We start from the raw sequence: 20,189 nt of genomic DNA on the forward strand, positions 1-20,189 counted from the left end.
TTGTGTAGCATCAGACAAGAACAGTCATTTTCCAGAGAGCATTCAAATATAGGTCCACTTATCCAGATAATTTATTTAGTAGCGTATGTAGAACAGCTCCTAAATTCACCATGCACCCTATCCATTTAGCCAAATTAAAAAGCAGGAGATGTTTGGTAATCCAATCCAATCCACTTTATTTATATAGCACATATTAAAAACAGAGGGTTTCACCGAAGTGCTTCACAGCAGACATAACATTATAATAAAATATAATATTACAATAATAGATAAAAGGCATACATAAGAATAGATAAAAGGCACATAAGGAGAATGGACAGACAAATAAAAGCACAACAATCGATAAAACATAGCTTAAACTGACTCGAAAGCGAGGGAAAAGAGTTGGGTCTTCTCTTCAAGCGGGACTTAAACGTCTGGTAGTTAGCAGCTCTTTCAATTCATCCTAAAAAATATCTCCTCATCACATACATATTTAATGAGTAACACAATAACGGGAAGGCCCACCCTTATAGCTGAATCATGGATCAGGCCTCTGTGATGACAATGAGTCCATATCTACTTCTCTGAAGGGTCCTTGAGCAAGGCAGTATATCCCAACCTATTTCCGAGTCACTACTCTGTAGTTGACCGACCTTGACATCTCACTGTCCTGTAGGTTTTGCTTTTCCCACGTTAAAGTGATGTGAATGGGTCTCTAAGAGATACACATACAACTTTAGAGGGTGTGTGAAGAAAAAAGAAGGCTTCCGGTTTTTCGCCATGAAATCAAGGACACATTGTTAAAATTACTGCAAATATTGAGTTGTGAATGTCCTGCTGTTATCACCGTAAACTGTTTGTGGGAACAAAAATCTTAACAGACATAACAACAGTAGTTTTTTTAAAAAAAAAAACCTTTACACATTTCCAAAGTCCATTTTTAATCAAGTAAAGTAATTCTGCTTTTCTATTTTTCATTAATGCAAAGTAGATAAAGCAGATTTTGTGAGGCAGGTTATATTCCTCAATACAAGTCAGTGTATATACTTGTCTGTTTAAATAGCATTAAAAAAGAGCTTTTACTAATGGTATTGGTCATGATAATTCAGCTGTGTGCTGTGATAGCTAGTTCATTTTTCTTCTTCTGTGGTGTCCAACACGTAGATTCAGTGGAATGTTAAATAAACTGAAAAGCAGATGAAAACGATTATGTCTTCTCAAATAGCTGGAAGGAGCTTATATACTTATTTTCTTACCAGTTTAAATAGTAGAGTATCCACTTCTGATCAACAACATTGTCTCTACACCGAAACCAATACAAAAAACATAAACAGCAATTAATTTGTGTTATTGATATGTCTTTCCAACCTTTCCATTTATCTATTATTCCTCATCCATTGTTGCTCAAGTTTTCCCCATGTTTGTTTCTCACAACTTCTTACCTTCAGGCCAGTTCCACTCAGTGGAAGCAGCATGTGGAAGTTATTAAAAGTATCTCTCCTCCTGCTTCATTATCCTCTCATTAAAGCACTAATGCTGCAGGTTTGTCATTAGTAATATTAAATGTAAGTTTCTAGGCTGCTCCTGATGCCATGAGTCTAAGCATTCACACATGAACTCAATAGGCATTCTGTTGTTTTTCTTCTTCTTCTCGTCCAGTCGCTTCTCGACCAAAACACACAGGAACCGTTACCTCATACATGGACAAAACCTTACAGCATGGGTCGCTGTATTTGATTATGCCACTTGTGATTAAGTGTGTCCTCCGCTCTGTGAGGCACAGCAGGACAGTCCGTCTGCAGACTGCATGATGTACTGCATGTTGTAGGCGGTGCACATAAGGCACTGACTAACAACATACACATGTCCGGGTTCTGTAATGGAAATAGAAATAAAGTTACGTTTTACTGCTCTTAAAAGACACATGAATGTGCTCATAAAGGATTTGGAACCGTGTCTTTTACATCCATAAGGTTGTTAATAACTCCTAATGAGTGTATGAGTGCTAATTATATGCTTAACAAGGAAATTAATCGTTTTGCCTCAATTTCCTTTGTAATAAATGAGATAGGCACTCACACCAATTGGCAACAGTCTTTTTGGCAAAGCTGGGTGGCTCTGGCCTTGAAGGGTCACACATCATTAGGCAGACAGTTAAAAACTAAATTCGTTCCATGTTTGTTCCAGCCCAAAGAAGGCCTGTATTGGGCTAAGGCAACTGCAAAGTGTGCAGGCCTTCAGTCATTTAGGGATCACAAAAAGGAAATAGTAATTCAGGGGGACATGAATTATTTTCACATTGCAATGTGATTATATTGGCTAAATGGGTCAAACCAAATAATAAAGGCTATAACACTCTGGTAAGTTCAGAACATGACATAGATTAACTGTAATGCAGCCTTTAAAACATGGAAAAGACACTTATGCATAATTAGAATAACCAAAATGTACCAAGTCTCATATCACAATAACAATATAATATCAATACATCGCCCAGCTCTGTCTGTGTGTATGCTTCAACTGTGCAGATGTAGCTTTAATGAATGCTATTTGAGCTGTGTGTCCCATGTTATTTGTCTGTCCATCATCAGTTAATCTTACAGTTTATCATGCCGACAAGAACTAGACCAATTCATATTGACAAACATACATCAATAACCTGCTCCAGTGACCAGCCCATGTAATAGTTACATCATTCCATGTAGCATTACACCATGTAACCTAACAGTGTGCCCTTTGATTACTGAGGCATTTAATCAATGGTACAAGCTAGGATGTAACAACAGAGGACACACTGATCACAGTTTATGGTCAGAGCTGTGTGTTGTTATTGAATGTATCCCTGTGAATAAACCTTAAACCTGCACAGATAACAGCTCTGTCCCCATTTTATATTACATCCCAATAAACAATATGTGCTATAGTAATCATAGAAGTCATATTGTATGTGTATAACATACAAGACTCATTCATTTTCAGGCTGGGAATTAAACAAATTGCACATTTTGTTCACTGATTACAGACAAGAGAAGCCCTGCATTGGGCTAAGGCACCCGTCATAGTTTTGGGACTTTCCAATGCCTCACTTAAAAACATTGTATTGATCAGTTGTTGTTTTATAACTGCAACTCTTGCTATCAGACATTTGCTGTTTGGGTGTCTCTGCAGGCCCCAGCTTGTCACTGGCCCATTTGTAAGAGGAGCACACTATTGACTCTGTCTTTCTGCCCCAGGTCATTTTCAGTCAGGCCGAGCGCTGTTATCTTCTCATTTGAAAGACAATCGCATAGAAATTCTGTTTGCTGTTTTACACGTCAATGGAAGTCTTTCAAAAGTAACGGGCTGCTTTGAGCGTGTGTGTCGAACCAGCACTCTTCTGAGCCTCCTCTGTCACTCCTCTACCTGCACGAACTCATCCTTCAAAACCAAGAGTTGTGAGAACATAAATGCAAAGCTTGTTTAAAACTACATTTTAATGTATTTACTGATATATTGTTTTAATGTATTAATGTGGGCCGTGTGTGGCTGGTATCCTGTCAAATCTCTAGGGTGTTGAAGTGGGCTGAAGGGAGCAGTTGGAGGTCTCAGCCATCTGTGTCTTCAGTCCAAAGAGAGTGGTGATCAATAGTGATTAGGTGGCAGATGACACTCCCGATCATACAAAGGGCTACTTTACATGACAGTACAGTTTCTCCTTTGTAAAAAAAACATAAACAAAGATGTTCCTAAAGATAAACTGCTCTGATTAGGGCAAATCTACTTTATAAACAGGATGTACATGATATTAGCCTATAATGTTTTTTAGTGGTTGAGAGAACATTAAATGGGGCAGCTGAATTTTAGAGGTCAGTGGTTTGATCCCCAGCCAGTACATATGAGTGTCCTTGGGCAAGATACTAAATCCCAATCTGTTCCCGTTGGCACGTCTACAGTATTGAACTGTATGGAAGTCGCTTTGGATAAAAAGCATCAGCTGAATAACATGAAATGTTATTAATCGAGTATTCAACTAATTTAGCCTTGCCCTCCTATAACATAATCAGAATCAGTTTCCCAACTGATGCCGAACAAGAGATGTTTTTTATTCCACATATTATTTTTCCTTTCTCCACAACATGGCGTCTACAACTCAACCACCAACGGTTATTTCTGCGATTTTGGGGGTGTGACGCTAGTAGCGGTCTTTCTGACTCTTTACCCTCAGATTTTTCAGTAGTCTTCAGCCCCAACTGACACTGACTCAAGTGACAATTAGTAGGCAATGTATCATACTTCACATAGTTTTGTGAACATGCTTTATGTTACTACTGCAGTAATACCCCAAGGCGTGTGAACATACTTTGAAGAGAAAAGATTGACTTGACTATCCACTATGTTTCTAGCTATTTCTTTTTCTTCTCTAGTATTTCTGAAATAAACTTGTGATATACCTGCTTGTACTTAAATGTGCATATAGGCTATTGTAGTCAGTGGCATCCTTATCATATATTCAGAAATAAATGGCGCTTGTGTTTGAGGCTCAGTCAAAGGGGTTGTCTGGGGCATGACGTCTCTGTGAAATTAACAGGATTATTTAGAAATGGAAGATAAAGGAGATTAGGTTGAAAATATGATCTAAAAAGACCACACAGATCCTCCGTCTGCCTCCCCTAAACCTTCTTTGAAGCCCTCCAAAGAGAAAGCGTTGCCTTTGAAGAAACAGGCCTCTAGCCACGACTGGTTGTAAAAGCGTTTCCACTGTTTGGATTCAGTCCAGATAATGAAGCTGAGGCAGAGCGTGCCTCAGCAGAGCTGTTTCTTGTGGCAGAGTGCAGGGAGCGGGACTTATTCCTGTCTCCAAAAATGCTCCATTGTCTTAAAGGGCAAGATTAAAAACTTGCATTATGAATACACTCCAATGACCTGTGCAACATGACCAGCATTATTGTGCTCCCTGAAGGGGATCGCAATCCAACTTGGATTCATTCTCCCTCCTTATCAGGTTCACTTGGCTGAACTTCCTCTGGCTGCACTACATTCCCATGCTCTCACGTATATCTGCAGTCAGAGGCGGCTATTTTTGGGTTCAGTTGCCCTTATCATAAGAGACTTTATTGCGTAAGGTCCTGTGCTGTTCAGCTGCCCTGGTTAGGTCTCCTGATTTGAGGGGATCCAGAACACAGATGCAATAATACTTCATGCTAGCACTATGAATATTGAAAGTATGTGAACCTTACTCTAAAATAGAGGTTTAAAAAGTGTTGTTTGATAAGTGCACTTCTACAATAAGCAGTTGAAGACTCTAGCTAGTTTAACTGAACTGCAACCACAATCTCAAGTTTTATTTTCAGATCTTACCAGATATTCTCAGATGTTGCTGTGACTCAACGACTCCTCAAGTTGAAATATAGGTATTATTGAACATTTAAGTTATTTTGGCTGGGTGAAATTAAATATAAAAAAGTGTAGCCATCAGAAAAATAACATAAATGGAGGTACTTTTTAGCATCTCACAGTTTTCAGTGTTGAAGGAACCTAAAACATCCATTTAATCCAAATAGATTAATTACATCACTTTATAAAGATCAGTACATTTTGAGTTCCCCTGAATTCGCCCAGCAGGCTCGTGATTTATTGTGTGTTAAAGTCATCTTTATCTTTATTTTTTTATTTCTTATGTGATCCTATTTTACTGTTTTAGGACCACACAATTGGAAGTAGGTGTGTTTTTTTAATGATTAGATTAATTTGAATTATTTCCTGAAAACTATTACTGTCTACATTTAGGTTTGTCAGAAAGCAGCGTAGCCCGCCAGGTTTCCTGTCAACAAGAGGAAGCAGCCCGAAGTTTGGGCTGTTATTGTCAGATATTAGTGGGAACTTCATCTGAACAGCCCACATAGTGAGGGAGAATGTATATCATGCATGATGTTTAATAATGCTGAGAAACCGTGATAACAAATGTGGAAGAGTTGGTTTGAAAAAAATGCAAGCGTAGATTCCGTCAAGGAGGTTAAACATTTTTTTGTTTGGCTTAAATCAGTAGCAGTTAGGGTGACCAGGTGCCAACAAGCCACATGTGGGACAAATAGGATGTTTTTGCGGGACAATGCGGGACATTTTACTGCGTTGCTTAGAGCTAGATTAGAGCAGTAATGAGAGTATTAAGTATCACAAATATTTGTGTAGCTGTTACATGGAAATAATGGTGTTTCCAAGTTGTGACTGAGGTTGATATGACCACAATACGTACGGACAGTTAACATTTAAATGACAGTTAGTGACATCCACAGCATCAGCAACACCATGACGTGTGTAATGGTGAAGTAAGAAGTGGTTAAATCTATGAAATGTCATTGTGTTCCATAATTGTTTTGGAAATACCAGGTGTGTCATGTTTTAGGTGGAAGTCGAACACTTCATTTATAATAAAGACTACAATATGTGGACAGCAGATGAGAGATTTGGCTGCCCTCCAAAAATGGAGCAGACTGAGTGTAAACTTATATTCCCACCAATGTGGCTTCATTCCACTCAGGCCTGTGAAGTGGCCGTTTGTCTTGTCCTCAAGTCAAACTCAGTGTAGTTCAACCACACAGAATCCCGAATGCCATCTCTGCTTTGTGTCCAAACAGATCTCTGGACGCATAGACACAATGAGATAGGACAGTACTTGAACACAGCTTTAAGCCAATAGTTAAATACAATAAATAAGGATCTCCTGAGGTTGAATAAGTTGTCATGTAGGGTTACTATCTTGTGTATCTGTTGTTCAGTTTATCTCTTAAGATTGCTAATGTTCATTGCCAGACAAACCCAATACTTTTTTGTTATGCATTTACCATGAGCCCAATACAGCATTTTCAGGGTTGACCCTCCAACCCCAAGTCGAACTGATTCTGTCTGATTTTGTACAGCTATGAAAAGCTGCCAACCAATTGTCACTTTGCAGGGATTTTGGTAATTAGCAATACAGGAGACCCCTCAGAGTCTCTAACTAAAAGACAACCTGGCCCGACTTTAATTAGCTGAACTTGTGACATTATGTTGTACCACTAAAGTAGGTCTTTTAAGACCCCGGCCACACAAGGACGAAAACGGCTAAACGCATAGGATTAACGCAAACGCAATCGCAAACAAGCTTCCGTCCACACGCAATAGTTATCTGGATAGTGTCTGCCCACACGAGACCGCTCCGTTTAGCTCCAACCGCTGGAGAAGCTGCAGTACATATGCAGGAGCCTGTACGCGGCGCTGTAACATCCTCCACAAAAGCAGCGAAGAAGCATGGTTGTCATGGTTGTCCTTCTGTTTATTCTCCGCGGTGGGGGCCGAGGGAACCGGGCAGAGTTTTTTGCCAGTCAATGTGTATTAAAGTTTAAATCTTCCGACAAAATTATAAAAGTGCCGGTCAAAGGTCTTCTTTGTTATTTATTGAGCTTTAAAACAAATGAATAACGACTCTATATAATATAATAATAAAATACACGGAGCCTCTCTTTTTCCTCCCTCTCTTCGGACAGCGCCAGTGTCTGTCTCATGCAGCAGCTGATCCAGTAATGAGTGACCCGGCCGACAGTAAAAATAAACATATTTATAACTAGGTAGTTTGAGAGGTGTCTCCGTCCTGTCAGATTAGACTTCACTCGCGTTTATGTCCATATCGAGAGAAAGATAAATAATCTGAATTCAGTGTGCAGTTTACTTTGACGCGGGGGTGAGCAGCAGAGGTGGAGAGAGGCGGGGCTATTGCGCAATCATTATCAGAAAATGATCGCTGAAGCTGCAGTACATATCCACAAAAGCAGCGAGTAAGATCCCCCCCGAATGTGTGTCTGCTGTAGATGTTGCACAAAGAACTGTAGCATGGTCAGTAGCATCCGGAGCACGATAGCAACTCTGCGATCCGCCATTGTTGTTGTTGTTGTTGGTGGCGAAACACATCAGCAATGGCGTGGGGTACGCGGAGGTGAGCAGCAGAGGTGGGGAGAGGCGGGGCTATTGCGCAATCATTATCAGAAAATGATCGTATAGGGCGTACACACGGAGCTGTTTGACCACCCAGAGCGTTGCGTATGCCGTTCTATCCACCTTGGGACCCGTTATCGTTTCCTCAGTCGTTTAGTGCCGTATGCGGTCGTCCTCGTGTGGCCGAATGGTCTATATGACACTAAACAGTAACGCAAACGGCCGTTTTTGTCCTCGTGTGGCTGCAGCCTAAGGTGTCAGTGTTGAACGCGGATGGTTAATTCAAATAACCGTGACGGAGATGTGTCTAATATACGATAAGAGTACTGCATTTGGACTCCTAGCAAAGCAGATTTGGGATTATTTTTGGTTTGGGTGACTGTTGCTCTAAGAGGAAAACAATAACGCTCTGCTTCTCATTCCTTCTTTCTCCCCAGTGATAACAGTTTCATTGGGCCATTTGAGTTTTTTTAATAGTAGAGGTTCCATTACAAACAGATACTGTAGTTGTGCTTGTGGGAAACCATTGGTAATTGTTTCCAGCAGCCAGATTGGTTCCAGTACTCTGGCTTATTTTTTCTCCACTGCTATAGGGTTGAATAGTTGAGTCACTCTACTCTCGGACTGATGGGGTTTAGTTGATTGGCTTCAGGTTCCTGTCAGAGTTGTGCGACAGATATGAGGGAGAGGAAGGGAGGCGAGAGTAAAAATAGCCTGCATGCCCACTTAGCATTGTGTCAAATCAGCATCTTCATACAAAAGCATGAATAACTCTGGTGTGGAACATACCAGACGTCCATTTTAAAGTCTGACCATGAATTTGCATTTACAAGAACTTTTGAATTTTTTTTCTTTCATTTCTGGCTTGAGATCTGTTTTGCATAGACATTTAAAAAGCTAACATGACTACGAGTTTGCTTGCTTTGCGCAAACAAAATGTCCTTTGTGTAAAAATGGGACAAAGGACCTAGACACCCTGTCGGACTTGAGGAGAAGTATGCTTCGAGTGTGTCTCCATAACCCCAAACCCCATAAGTGGTGGGAGTTGTGAGGGCTATTTGAAAAGTTCCCCTTGGCTGCTGGAGCAGAGATAATTGGACCCAGGTTTAGCCGGGCTTTTGGTATTCACATCCTGAGCCAAGTTTGGATCTTCCCAACTTTTCTCAGCAGACAGCGCCTGTGTAATCAGGTTCGCCTGGCTATGTGAGGTATTATGACATATTTTTTGCATGTGAGAATCCTGACCCTCTTCATGTTTTCTGTTTAGGTCCTACACATGTGACTTATGATGTAAACACATTGTGGCATGTGAAAAACAGTGTGTGTCCAATAACTAGGAGTGCGTTTGCAGGGCTTTGAATTGAACTGTTTGCATGTCAAGGCTTGTAGGGTCATTCTTCCTAGCATGTGATCTGAGGAGACGTGACGTCGGTAATGGTGGAGCCTGAGGCCGGAGACAGAGATGTGTTGTTTGTGAAGTTATCTTATTGACTGACGTATTTGTAAAGTTATTCATTCAGAATCACAAGATGCTCTCATCACGCTTTTCACATCACAGGGTTTGGATGAATCAAATGCATTTCAGATAACTGAAGAGCAATGTTTTGACTCAATAAGAGTTTCCTGTTAATGTAAAACTACACGTAGCAACAACTCATGCTTTGCTTGATTCTATTCTATTAAAACACAAATATCCATCCTCAGAGCCCAAAGTGACCTGACATCAAACTGGTTTAATACTTCTGCTTAAATGAAAGATGAGTTTTGGTACTGATGCTTAAATGATACTATTTTGAATAACTCAATGTATATTTATTTAAAATACTAAGTGCACATTTTTGATTACATTTGATCAAAAGAATCAGATGTTCGATGCTAGCTTTCAGAACTTTTTGGTCGATAAAGAAAATCAATGCACAGCCATATTGAAAAACTTTCATAGAGAAATGTTCTAATGATAATTGGAAACATTGTTTCAGCACAAGGTGCATCTATCAGCAAAAGAAGACAGGAGATCAAAGCTATCGTAGACAGACTATGATTCCCAGTCCAAACAGTCAGATTTCAAGTTTGTTATGTCAACACAGAAGATTTAAAGACCTACAGGAAATTCAGAAAGAAAAAGAACCAAATGGAACAATTCATTATTGAACGTACGATCTGGCACAGTGTCTGGAAAAATGCCTAGGTTGTTATTGTACTGCCCAGGGCAGCACATGTACATTTACACAGATGCAGATTTTATAAGCAACATTCTTGAACTTTTTCTCAAATTGAACAAATATGATCTGCCCCAAACTACACTCAGATAGTAGTGTGTATTTGTTCTTGAAGCAGAATTAAGGTTAAACTGTGAGAATCATGTTAGTGGTAGATTGAAACTTGAGCAAAAGATGAGGGTCACTTCATCAGACATGAGGACGCACCTTCTTGACCTCATCGCAGCTTGTTCAGATCCACACTGCAGTTTAAGGGGTCTGCTGATTGTTCTCAGCTGCTTTATAACACGGTGATGACAAATGCAGTCTCCCTGTCTGTGTCCAGGCCTCTTGTTATGGACCTAAACATATCCTACATATCTTTCACAGCAAGTAGTACTTCATCTGTCAACTTTGCCTGTGTTTGTGTTGGTGTAACGTGTCTATCGGCAGGTCGCAGGAAAGAAATACACCCTGTGGGATGACTTCCTTGTTGAGGGCAGACGCAGCGGTCAGCAGGAAATGACCTTGGGAGATCTGTTCCAGTTTATCAAGGTACGGCCTCCTTATTTCTTTCAGCACGGAAACACACACTGTCTTTACACCCGGTGCTACTGAGTGCATACTTTATGCATGTTTTTTTTTAAATACCTAAACCTGTTCACCTTCCTCCAGTGCACACAATAGCTATTGTATGAGATGACTGGACACTTTGCACCTTCAATTCACAACTTCAGGACTATATTCTGAAATCCTGGAGGAAGGTCATGCTGTTTATTCAAACTCAAAATGACCATAGGCTATGTTGTTATAATGAAATCTTCTTTTAAATTGTTGGAGTTTTTATGACATCGATAACATTTCAAGCTGTCACTTCCAACGTCCCGAATATCATAATGTTTGTTTTTTGACTTAAAACATAGAAAATGGTTGATCATAAGCTGGTTGCATGCATTTATAGAATATAATCATACACCAAATATAACATGGGTACTGAACATGTTCATTTAAGGTGGAATAACCTGTCCTATTGCTCACATATACAGTACATTGCGTTTTAACATGATATAGGTCCTTAGCAACAGAAAGTCTAAACATAAGACTCCATGCCTGTTTTTGATGCATGTAAGTGTGCCAAGGCAGGCATGGCAAGACACGGTTTATTGATTTTGCTAGAGTTTGTTCTGTTGAGGCAAGGGGAAAATATTTTGGCAAGTGGTCCTATTTACGGTTTTGTTTATCCTTCGACCGACCATGTTCCCCCTTGTTTGTTTGCGGAGTTACTGAAGAGCTTCCTGAACTGCTGAAATTGTTCATCATCAGACCTTTACACTACTCTCTGCAGACTTTATTAGTACTCTCCTCTGCACAATGCATCCTGGCAATACTCATATCTCTTTCCTCATTGTACTTTAAATGTATTTTTATTGTTTCTTTGTGCAGGATGAATATGACTTGAGCATCAAGTATCTCTTATACGAAAACGCTATCTTATACATGGGGCAAGAAGAGAGGCTCAAGCAAAGGTATGTCCAGTCAATGCAGAGATACAATGTCATTTTGCATATGCAGCCTCCCGTGTTTGTTTAGAGGCTAATGGCAGGATGAGGTGTTTCCTCTGCGCCTGTGAGCAGAGAGCCTGTTGACACATCCCCATGCATCACTGAACACTGACGAGTGAGACCGATCCTCCTCAGGTTTCTTTCTGTTTGTTGAGGACAAGAGTTTAAGAATTAAATGAGTGTGATTCTTTTTTTTCTGCATCGAGACACCACACTGTTTGAGCCTGTTCCGTGCTGCAGAACATTATACGCCCCGGGGTGTGTGAAACCAATCAGGTACCTCGTAAACGTTCCTAATTAAGAACTGAGTCACAGCAGAACATTCAGCCTCTGGGATGTTCGCAATCCCTGTGACTCCAACAAAAAAAAACATACACAAGTTTACATTTTTGATTTAGTTCATACTTAGCTTACATCGTGCTGTAAGGTCTTTGACTTCATCTTGAAACAGACTGTGTGAATGTCCATGTATATTTGAAATGCTCATGTCTCTGGGGAGCGGTGTTGTGGTTAGATAAAGCTGTGAGGGGAGAGGGGGAGAGGGGCAGAGTGCCGGCCATGTGGACCGCTAGCCGCACGTGTAAAAAATGCCTTCTCCAGGAGTGACTTCCTGTGCAGTTGCCCTGCTACAAGCTTCCTGTGTTCGAACATTTTGTCCCAACCATTTAAATCCTTAAAAACAGATCACAATTAAATTGTTTTATGTTAAATGTATGAAAACAGATGAAATAGTATTATAATGTTAGTAATATATGTGTTGATTTTTACACCTTAATACACCTTCTTTGTGCTACTGTGTACTTCCAGCAGCAGAATGGTGAATGTAGGATTAACATTGACAATAATGGCAGTCTATGTCAAATAGGAACACGCTTAATCCAGATTTGGATACATAAATACATGTTAACAGGATTAAATAATTGTACAACATTTATGGCCCTTGATGATCAGAAGACACAAACCAAAAATGCTTATTTGTGTTGGAATGAGATGCAGAAATAATGTTATATAGTTATTTTTTTCTTCCAGGCTAAGCTAACATATACTGAATGTTTTTGCAGTGTTTCTGACGTGGTGAGGATGGTCACCAAGACAGATATCCCTCCACACAAGAAGATGCTGGAATTCATCGCCTCGTTCACTGAGGACGAAGAGTGTGAGACAGTCCCTCCCATCAGATACATGCTCGTGTGATGCCATCAACACAGTTCACTCAAACTTTATGGTAAACATGTTTCACATGGAAATGCTTCAATGTGATAAAGCACACTTAACAATCCTGTGATATCTTATCAGTTTAAAACATCCTCATGTCTTTAGCTGTTGTTTACAAATATTACTATCTGAATGATGTTTTCCTGCATCTGTCTATCCATTCCTTTACCGTCTTTTTACAATATTTTAGATTTTATCCCGGGCTTACTGTGATCATGTTTTCGTCAATTGTTCATGGACCTTTAATCATATAAAGTCAAACATAACACAATGTGTCTAATCTGTTGTCCGGTCCCCTAGCCATGTTCCAAACAATACTTAAAAATGCACACATATATATATTCTCTTTTTATGAAACATAACAAATGGCCATTTTGGTTCCAACGTAACTAGACATTTTACCGGGGTATCTGTTTTTTAACTTCAGGTTTTCATATAAAATGTGTCTTTGGAGAGGTCAGGCTAAGAGGTTGTCAAGATGTTTGCCAAGTCCTATGAATTAGACGGTCTGGTGCAGCTTGGCCATGCTGGCCTGGTTTCAAGGTTTAATTCAGGTCAGACTGAGCTCAATGATGAAGGCCTGCAGTCAGACCAGGCACTTAACACAGTAGGTACAGGGCTTTCACAAATTTGGGGGATTTTGTCATCTGGACACAAATGCTTAAAATCTTCAGAAGGAATCCCAGAGCTGGAGAAGCTTGACTGGAAGCTTAAAGCCCTCATCTGTCCTGAAATGGCTCGTATGCATCACCTGTCCTTTTCAACAACCACACGATGTGTCTGACTTCACACCCATATGTTAACATAGTGTTGTTTTTACTCTCTCTCTGTATTTAGATCATGTAATGAAGAATCCTCTCGGAAATAATCACTCACTTTGTGAAAGGGTTATTTATTCAGTGTGTAATTGGGGCTGTGATTCGGGATGCTGTTTGTCATTTAAATAATATAATTCAATAAATATGTCTATGAGGAACCATGTGGTGCTGTGTACTTCACTAAAAGACTTCAGTTCCCTTACCGTCTTTTTAATTAGTCACGAACATACTTTTCTATGGTGACCACATCACACACTCAACCTCACATTTTAACGAGAAAAAAAGATCCTGTTGAAATTGCTTCGTTTTTAAAGCCTTTACTGTTAGAGTTGATTGAGCTAAGATACTATATTTATTTGGCTTGTGGGCGATTTTACTCCCAACCACTCAGTCTCGAAAGACTGTAAAATTGAGCTTAACGGCAGACAACTTTCCCCACTGTAACACAACATTTACATGAAGATGACTAAGAAGCTTGAAAGTTGTCACAATTTGTCAAACTGTTGAAATGTTTACAGTATGGCAGCTCATACTCAGGAAGAAAGAGAACACATTTTCATTAAATACAAAATACCTTTATTACAGATGTATCAACATTGTGGGCAAAATCCAATATAAAAATAGAACCATCTTTTCACAATTCATTTGAACGGTCAGGCTGGAGCCTCACTTAAATATATCCGATAATGTCATTGCATATAATGGGTTGTCGGCTGCCTGTCTTCATGAGAGCAGTGAAATGGTGGAAGTCAGTGTCTGGTTGGTGTAGGCCTGTGTGGGACTGGTGAAAGAAAGGTTTGAGTGTCTGGAGCCCCACAGGACAGGACATCCGCTTGGGGTCCTCCGCAGCCCTGCTGACCCTCGTCAAGTCTGCTGTCCTCTGCCTCACCTCAACATTTTTAGACATCCCTGCTAGTCTGCGCCGCATGTTGATCAAAATGTCTTTGGCCATGCGCCGCCCCACATGGGGCTTTAGTTCTGCTGGCTCAGGACACTCTGGTAGGTCCATCCAGTTCTTTATCAGGTCAGCAAAGCTGTTGTCCCCCAGAACCAGAGGCTGTCTGTTCCTGCTGCGGCTCAGCAGCGAGGTCGTCCAGTCCTCTGGGTTGCTGGCTTCAAATGCGGTCCAGCGCTCCAGGCAGGCGTCGGAGGTCGATTTGGGCCGGATTCTTCCAGAAGCTCCTCTGTTTGTGCGGAGGCAGGCAGAAGAGGACACTCTCACATTCCTGGTTCTCCTCAGCACCACACCTTCATCCTGCCAAGAAGCCTCAGAGTATCCCGAGTCAACGTCCATACTCTTCTCACTGCTCGGGGAGCCTTGTGTCAATCGCTCATGCTCCTGATGCTCTTCGTCTTCTTCCAGGGGGCTGGCCAGGCAGCAGGCAGAGTCATATGTGCTGGCTTCACTGGAGTCAGAGACACGCAGACGAGCGAGTCTCTCTTGCTGCGCCCTCTGTTTGCAGAGCCGAGTCACAGCAAAGGAGCGAGCACACGGTTCACTCAGTGGCCTCGGCCTGCTTATCTGCTTCAGGTCCTGCAGGGATCTCATCATGCACTGCATTTGGTCCCGAAGGCAGTCAGGAGAGTCTCCTAAACACAGCTACACAATACAAAGACAAAGAGTTAGTGGTGATGGAAAAATTGGCAAAGTATATTTAAAAGCAACACTTAAAACCAAACAAAAGCTTTGGTGTCTTTTGCAAGAGTCTACAGAGCAGTTAGGCTGGCTTAGCTGAGACACAATTCCCTCTGTTATTTTCAGAACTGGGCCAATAAGATTTTTACCAGCTGAGATCACTGTGCTCTATGACCATATAACAAGTGAAGCATTCCTGAAAAACCTCAGAGCAGCTTTTTGGAGACTATCCCTTGCAGTTCCCAGAAAATGAAAAGTTGTGGCTTTGTGGACAATATGCACATGTTGTATTGGGAAAAGTCTTACTGCAACTTTAAACGAGAAGGGAAGTTTGAACAAAGTAGAGCTGAATCGTGGAGGAGTGCCGAGGCACATAATCCTCTCTGGATTCCCCTTACTCACAGGATGTTGACTGGAGTGTATTAATAAAGCAGGAAATGACAACCACATTTTGGAATTACACAATCATCGTTCATTAATTATGAATCATATCATCATCCAGCCTTCAGATAAACTAAAAAACAATTTGTACCAGTTGATGCAACATGATCTGTACAATCATCAAACCAAAAATACAGTTTTACCAAACTTTCCTGTGGATCAGAGTAGACTCCAAAAAATGTCCAAAGTTAAATAATTTGCTGTAATACATTTCGTTTTTAGGTTTCTATTATGATATTTAGTTTTTAGTGGAACCTCCCTGGCATGCCAGTGTTTGGCTTGGAGATGCACGGACAACACAATGCCATGATGTTGTCACAGCTGTGGGTGCTGAACCATTTGGCCCCCGGGGGAGACTTATCTGAGATACAAGAGACATCCTCAGTGGGACTCAGTGGTCAGTCTGCACCTCTTAAAATGCCCTGCTCTCCTTGACTGCCTTCACACAACGAGAAGTGATTCACCAAGTTGTACACAATTGGCAAGGACAGTTAGGTTTGCATTAACTGTGACTTGGGGGATTAAACACTCAAGCTTCCCAAAAAAGAACAGCCAGTAGAGGGAAAACTTTAAGAATCAGCAGAAACATGTGCACTCACTTAAACTGAAAATACTTTACAAAGTGTTCCTGCCAAGGGTCCTAAGCAAAGACCTTTGCAATTACAAGCCACTGCAATGCATCTAGAAAACGATTGAAATATATAAAAGCACGTGGAAAAGACTTACCATATCTTTAAAGTTAATTGCTGTAGTGAAGTTCAGAATCCTGTTGTTTCTGCAACAAAAACATGATACATTAGATATGAAATGGGCTTTGAAAGTGTTTCACTACTAAGACAGATATAGTAAATAATTAGTATTAACCACTCACCTAAGCATTTAAATGAATCCCAGCACAATCCACAGCTGCAGAGATTCACAGTTGAATAGAGCCAGAGTGTCTGTGGGCTGTATTACCCCTCTGATCCATATGAAGGTCTGTCAGGGGGTTTTGACGATGCTGAGGTTTTCCCAGCAGCCAATCAGCGCAGGGCATTACCAAATCAGCCAATAGTGAGTCTGCTGAAACTAGCTCCCTCCCTGTGTGAGCAAAAGGTTCCTTCTCTAAGTGTTCCGCAGTTTGAATATTAGGACATTTTCATTGAACATAAATATATTGATCGATCACAGGACCTTTTTAACTTTGTTTCTATTGGACGAACATCTGTTGGATTTTCTACATCACTGATAATGAATATGTTATATTATAAAGTGCATATTATACACTTTAGTTGAACAAGGTTGTGGTAGACTAACACCTAATTTGTAGGTGAGATGAATGCAGAGCTTAAACGCCTCTTATGTCTGCATACATCTCAAATCTGCATGACGCCACCTTGTGGATGTTTGTGAACAGTACCTCCCTTTTTAACATTCTCCATTGTCTCTGCATATAAACCTGATCACACCCTTTATAACAGTCTGAGGAATGCATACGGTTCATTCCCAATTCTTTCCTTAATGGGTGTTTAGAAATGCAAACACAGCTCGATTGATGTTCTCATTTAATTTGCAGATAAGCAACCCATTGATGACTGAACTCCTCACCTCACCTAAGACGTTTATAACACCTTAATTCAGCCCCAGTTGTGATGGATCTGCTCAGGACTCTCAAACACAAGAGTATGACATTGTTAGATTGTGTAGATTGCATCCAAGTGTAACTGAGGTTGGGTTTTCACTTCTTTACAAAGGCATTCTGCTAAGTAGTTGAGTCGAGTGGTTACAAACCAATAGGGGTATGTATCAGCCAGATCGGAGAAGCTGTGAGATGATTTAAAAACATAAAATAATACAACAAAAATTACGCTAAAGACAGTTCTATGCAGCTTTTCTGAACCTTTTTCGTTAAATGTCAATGTACAATTTCTCTTCTCTGGGCCTTAAACTGTTTTGTAACCAGATGAACAACTGCTGGTGTTTTCAGAAACCTCTAAATGTATCAAGAGCTCATGTTTATGTACTATCTGCATTTTAAAAGAACCAGTTCTCCAGACCTCAGAATAATACTTAAAGTACTTCAGTAAATGTACAGCCACTAATGACCAAATTATAACATATTTACTTCAAAGAAAATGTATCTCTGGGTTTATTATGAGAAAGCTGTGACAAATTAAACCTAAATCCTTTACTGCAATGCAAGTGCAACCCTTTCTTACATACAGAGGTGGAACAAGTAATCAGATTGTTCACTAAAGTAAAATAAGTGATACATTTAAAAAATATTCTGTTAGTTAGAAGTTAAACACTTACGTGAATACAAGTACAAAAGTATTGGCATCAAGGTATACTTAAGTACCAACAGTAAAACAGCTGTGTGTGTAATGGTCCATTTCAGAATCTTATATATTAAATCTAAAGTCCCTTTTATATAATTTTTTTCAATTTGCATTTCAGTAGAGTTTAGGTCCATTCATGGAGATTAATGTGTGTTAAGTGCATTTTCTTTTGACCCATCACATTGAAAATAAAAGATCAAGTGAGCAAACTTTATTTACATAAAACAATTGAATGACTCTTTTCTTAATATTATTGAAAGACTATCATCCATGTGTCTCTTTGTTGTGGTGCATCTTAAATCATGTGTAATGTGAAATACAGTGGAATAGAAATAGCCCTAATTCACACTATGGAGATAGTATGTCTCTAAATAACATGTGTAAACAGATATCAAGGCACAAACATATGTAAAAACAAACTGAAAATGGAACAGAAAAAACAGAACATCCATGTTAGGAACAGACATTACCACTTAAACATATTGTAGATATCTTAAAAGTGACACAAAACCATTTACGTTTTGTTTCTTTGTAGAAGTTACTCAGGAATGTTATTCAGTTGTGGAAAATACACGCTAATCTATGGACGGTCATGCAGAACAATGAACTAAAGTACAATGGTGGATTCTGTGTAAACATTGTACAAAAGCATTTCCCTTCATCCATCTTCATTCTCCATGCTTGTTTGTTTTCTTCAAAAAAAATAAGCTCTGTGCAGTCAGAGGGTTCATCAAATGCCAACATTAGTTAAGATAAAGTAATTTCATTTTTATAAAATATTATTTTTTCATGTTGTTATTTCTTATTAAACTTCAAAAGCAAATAAGGATTCAAATGAAACCCCTAACAACTCCAAGAGGTCTGAATACAAAACAAATGAGACTCTTAAAATCAGATAACTGCAGACTAAAAGTCATCCTTAAACTAGTCCTGAAAGTCCTATTAAGGATGTAAAATACTTTAATATTGCTCTATTTTCATTTACTATGCATTATGATGGGAAAGATTGGTTAATATTATGATAAGTTTCCCTCTTCTAACATGTTTTTCCACTTAAGCCAGTGGGATAATATCATTTATGTTACAAATTCAATTTAAAAAACAATAAAAGGGGGCTTGGTCATATATCTATTTACAGGTACTCAGTATGGACAGTATGAGAACCCTAATCAAGAGCCATAAGAAATATATATCTTTTTTTTTTTTTTAAATCAACACAATAAACAGAGAATGTAATGGTTGCAAATCTGTGATTGTTGAAGTTCTTTAAAGTATGTGCTCTAAGAGTCAAGTCTCTTATGGTTTTCATTATGAAAAGCAGTATCATCACATGGCTGTTGCAGTCTCTCATGCAGTGTGCATCAGGCATTCTCCTGAAGGAACAGAAAGATGACAAGAAAAAGCACCTTTAGATAAATACATTCAAAGAGCAATGATTTGTATTAATGTCTACTAATGTATCATGTTTAAACTGCTTCACGTCAACTACAGTAAATCACGCAGACATGGATGATGTTAATTAGCTAATCAATGCTTAATTGCGCTTAATTAAAATGACAAAGACACATAGATTACCGTTATGACAAAGTAAGAAAACCTACATATATTCACAATTGGGACAATAGAGCCAGAAGGCTTGTGCCATAGACCAATTCAAGTAAATTAGTGAGTCGTCAATCAATCAAATTGTTGCTAGTTATTTTTTGTTTGATCAACTTATCGACTGATTGACTGATTTAACCTTAAAGGTCCCATGACATGTTTTTCTGGTTATTACCCGTCCCCTTGTGTGTTATGTAGCTTTTTATGCATGTAAACTGTCTGCAAAGTCACAAACCCTCAAAGTACACCCTGTCTATGCTGCCCCAGAACGCCTCGTTGGAGATTTTTATTTTTCCATTTTTTTCTTCCTGGTCATAGTGACGTAACGGTCATAGTGACGTAACGGCGGACCAATCCGCGGATTTCCGCACACACACACACTCACTCAGCCTTATCTTTTCTCAGCCGCGGCTGGCTGTGAGTGTGTGAGTGTGAGTGTGCTCAGGCTGAGTTCTGCGGTGTCTCGCAGA

General features: G+C 39.7%; 3 protein-coding genes across 3 annotated transcripts in view; 1 reads left to right on the forward strand and 2 right to left on the reverse strand.

Moving 5' to 3' along the window:
* The window catches only part of uba7 (ubiquitin-like modifier activating enzyme 7), a 40,078-nt gene extending 26,198 nt beyond the window's left edge, over positions 1-13,880 (forward strand). The window contains exons 22-24 of the mRNA XM_034219081.1: positions 10,581-10,682; positions 11,571-11,653; positions 12,751-13,880. Of these exons, the coding sequence (XP_034074972.1) occupies positions 10,581-10,682; positions 11,571-11,653; positions 12,751-12,883 (318 nt within the window). The 3' untranslated portion in view covers positions 12,884-13,880. The remainder of the gene's footprint in view (positions 1-10,580; positions 10,683-11,570; positions 11,654-12,750) is intronic.
* Positions 13,881-14,275: 395 nt separating this feature from the next.
* inka1b (inka box actin regulator 1b) lies at positions 14,276-18,124 on the reverse strand. The gene is made up of 3 exons (XM_034219137.1): positions 16,671-18,124; positions 16,526-16,574; positions 14,276-15,322 (listed from the first exon to the last, which is right to left on the reverse strand). The coding sequence occupies exons 1-3, from the start codon at positions 16,676-16,678 to the stop codon at positions 14,393-14,395; spliced, it is 987 nt and encodes a 328-aa protein (XP_034075028.1). The 5' UTR covers positions 16,679-18,124; the 3' UTR covers positions 14,276-14,392.
* Positions 18,125-18,313: 189 nt separating this feature from the next.
* LOC117548100 (guanine nucleotide-binding protein G(i) subunit alpha-2-like) overlaps positions 18,314-20,189 on the reverse strand; it is a 33,495-nt gene continuing 31,619 nt past the window's right edge. The window contains exon 9 of the mRNA XM_034219131.1: positions 18,314-19,490. The gene's annotated coding sequence lies outside the window, so the exon portion shown is untranslated. The remainder of the gene's footprint in view (positions 19,491-20,189) is intronic.

The sequence above is a fragment of the Gymnodraco acuticeps genome, unplaced genomic scaffold (genome assembly GCF_902827175.1).
Source record: "Gymnodraco acuticeps unplaced genomic scaffold, fGymAcu1.1, whole genome shotgun sequence".
NCBI lineage: Eukaryota > Metazoa > Chordata > Actinopteri > Perciformes > Bathydraconidae > Gymnodraco > Gymnodraco acuticeps.

Excerpts from the sequence above, each read along its gene's own strand:
- inka1b (XM_034219137.1), bottom strand. Across the intron at positions 15,323-16,525 it reads CAATTAACTTTAAAGATATG|CTGTGTTTAGGAGACTCTCC; the intron begins GTAAGTCTTTTC and ends TGTATTGTGTAG.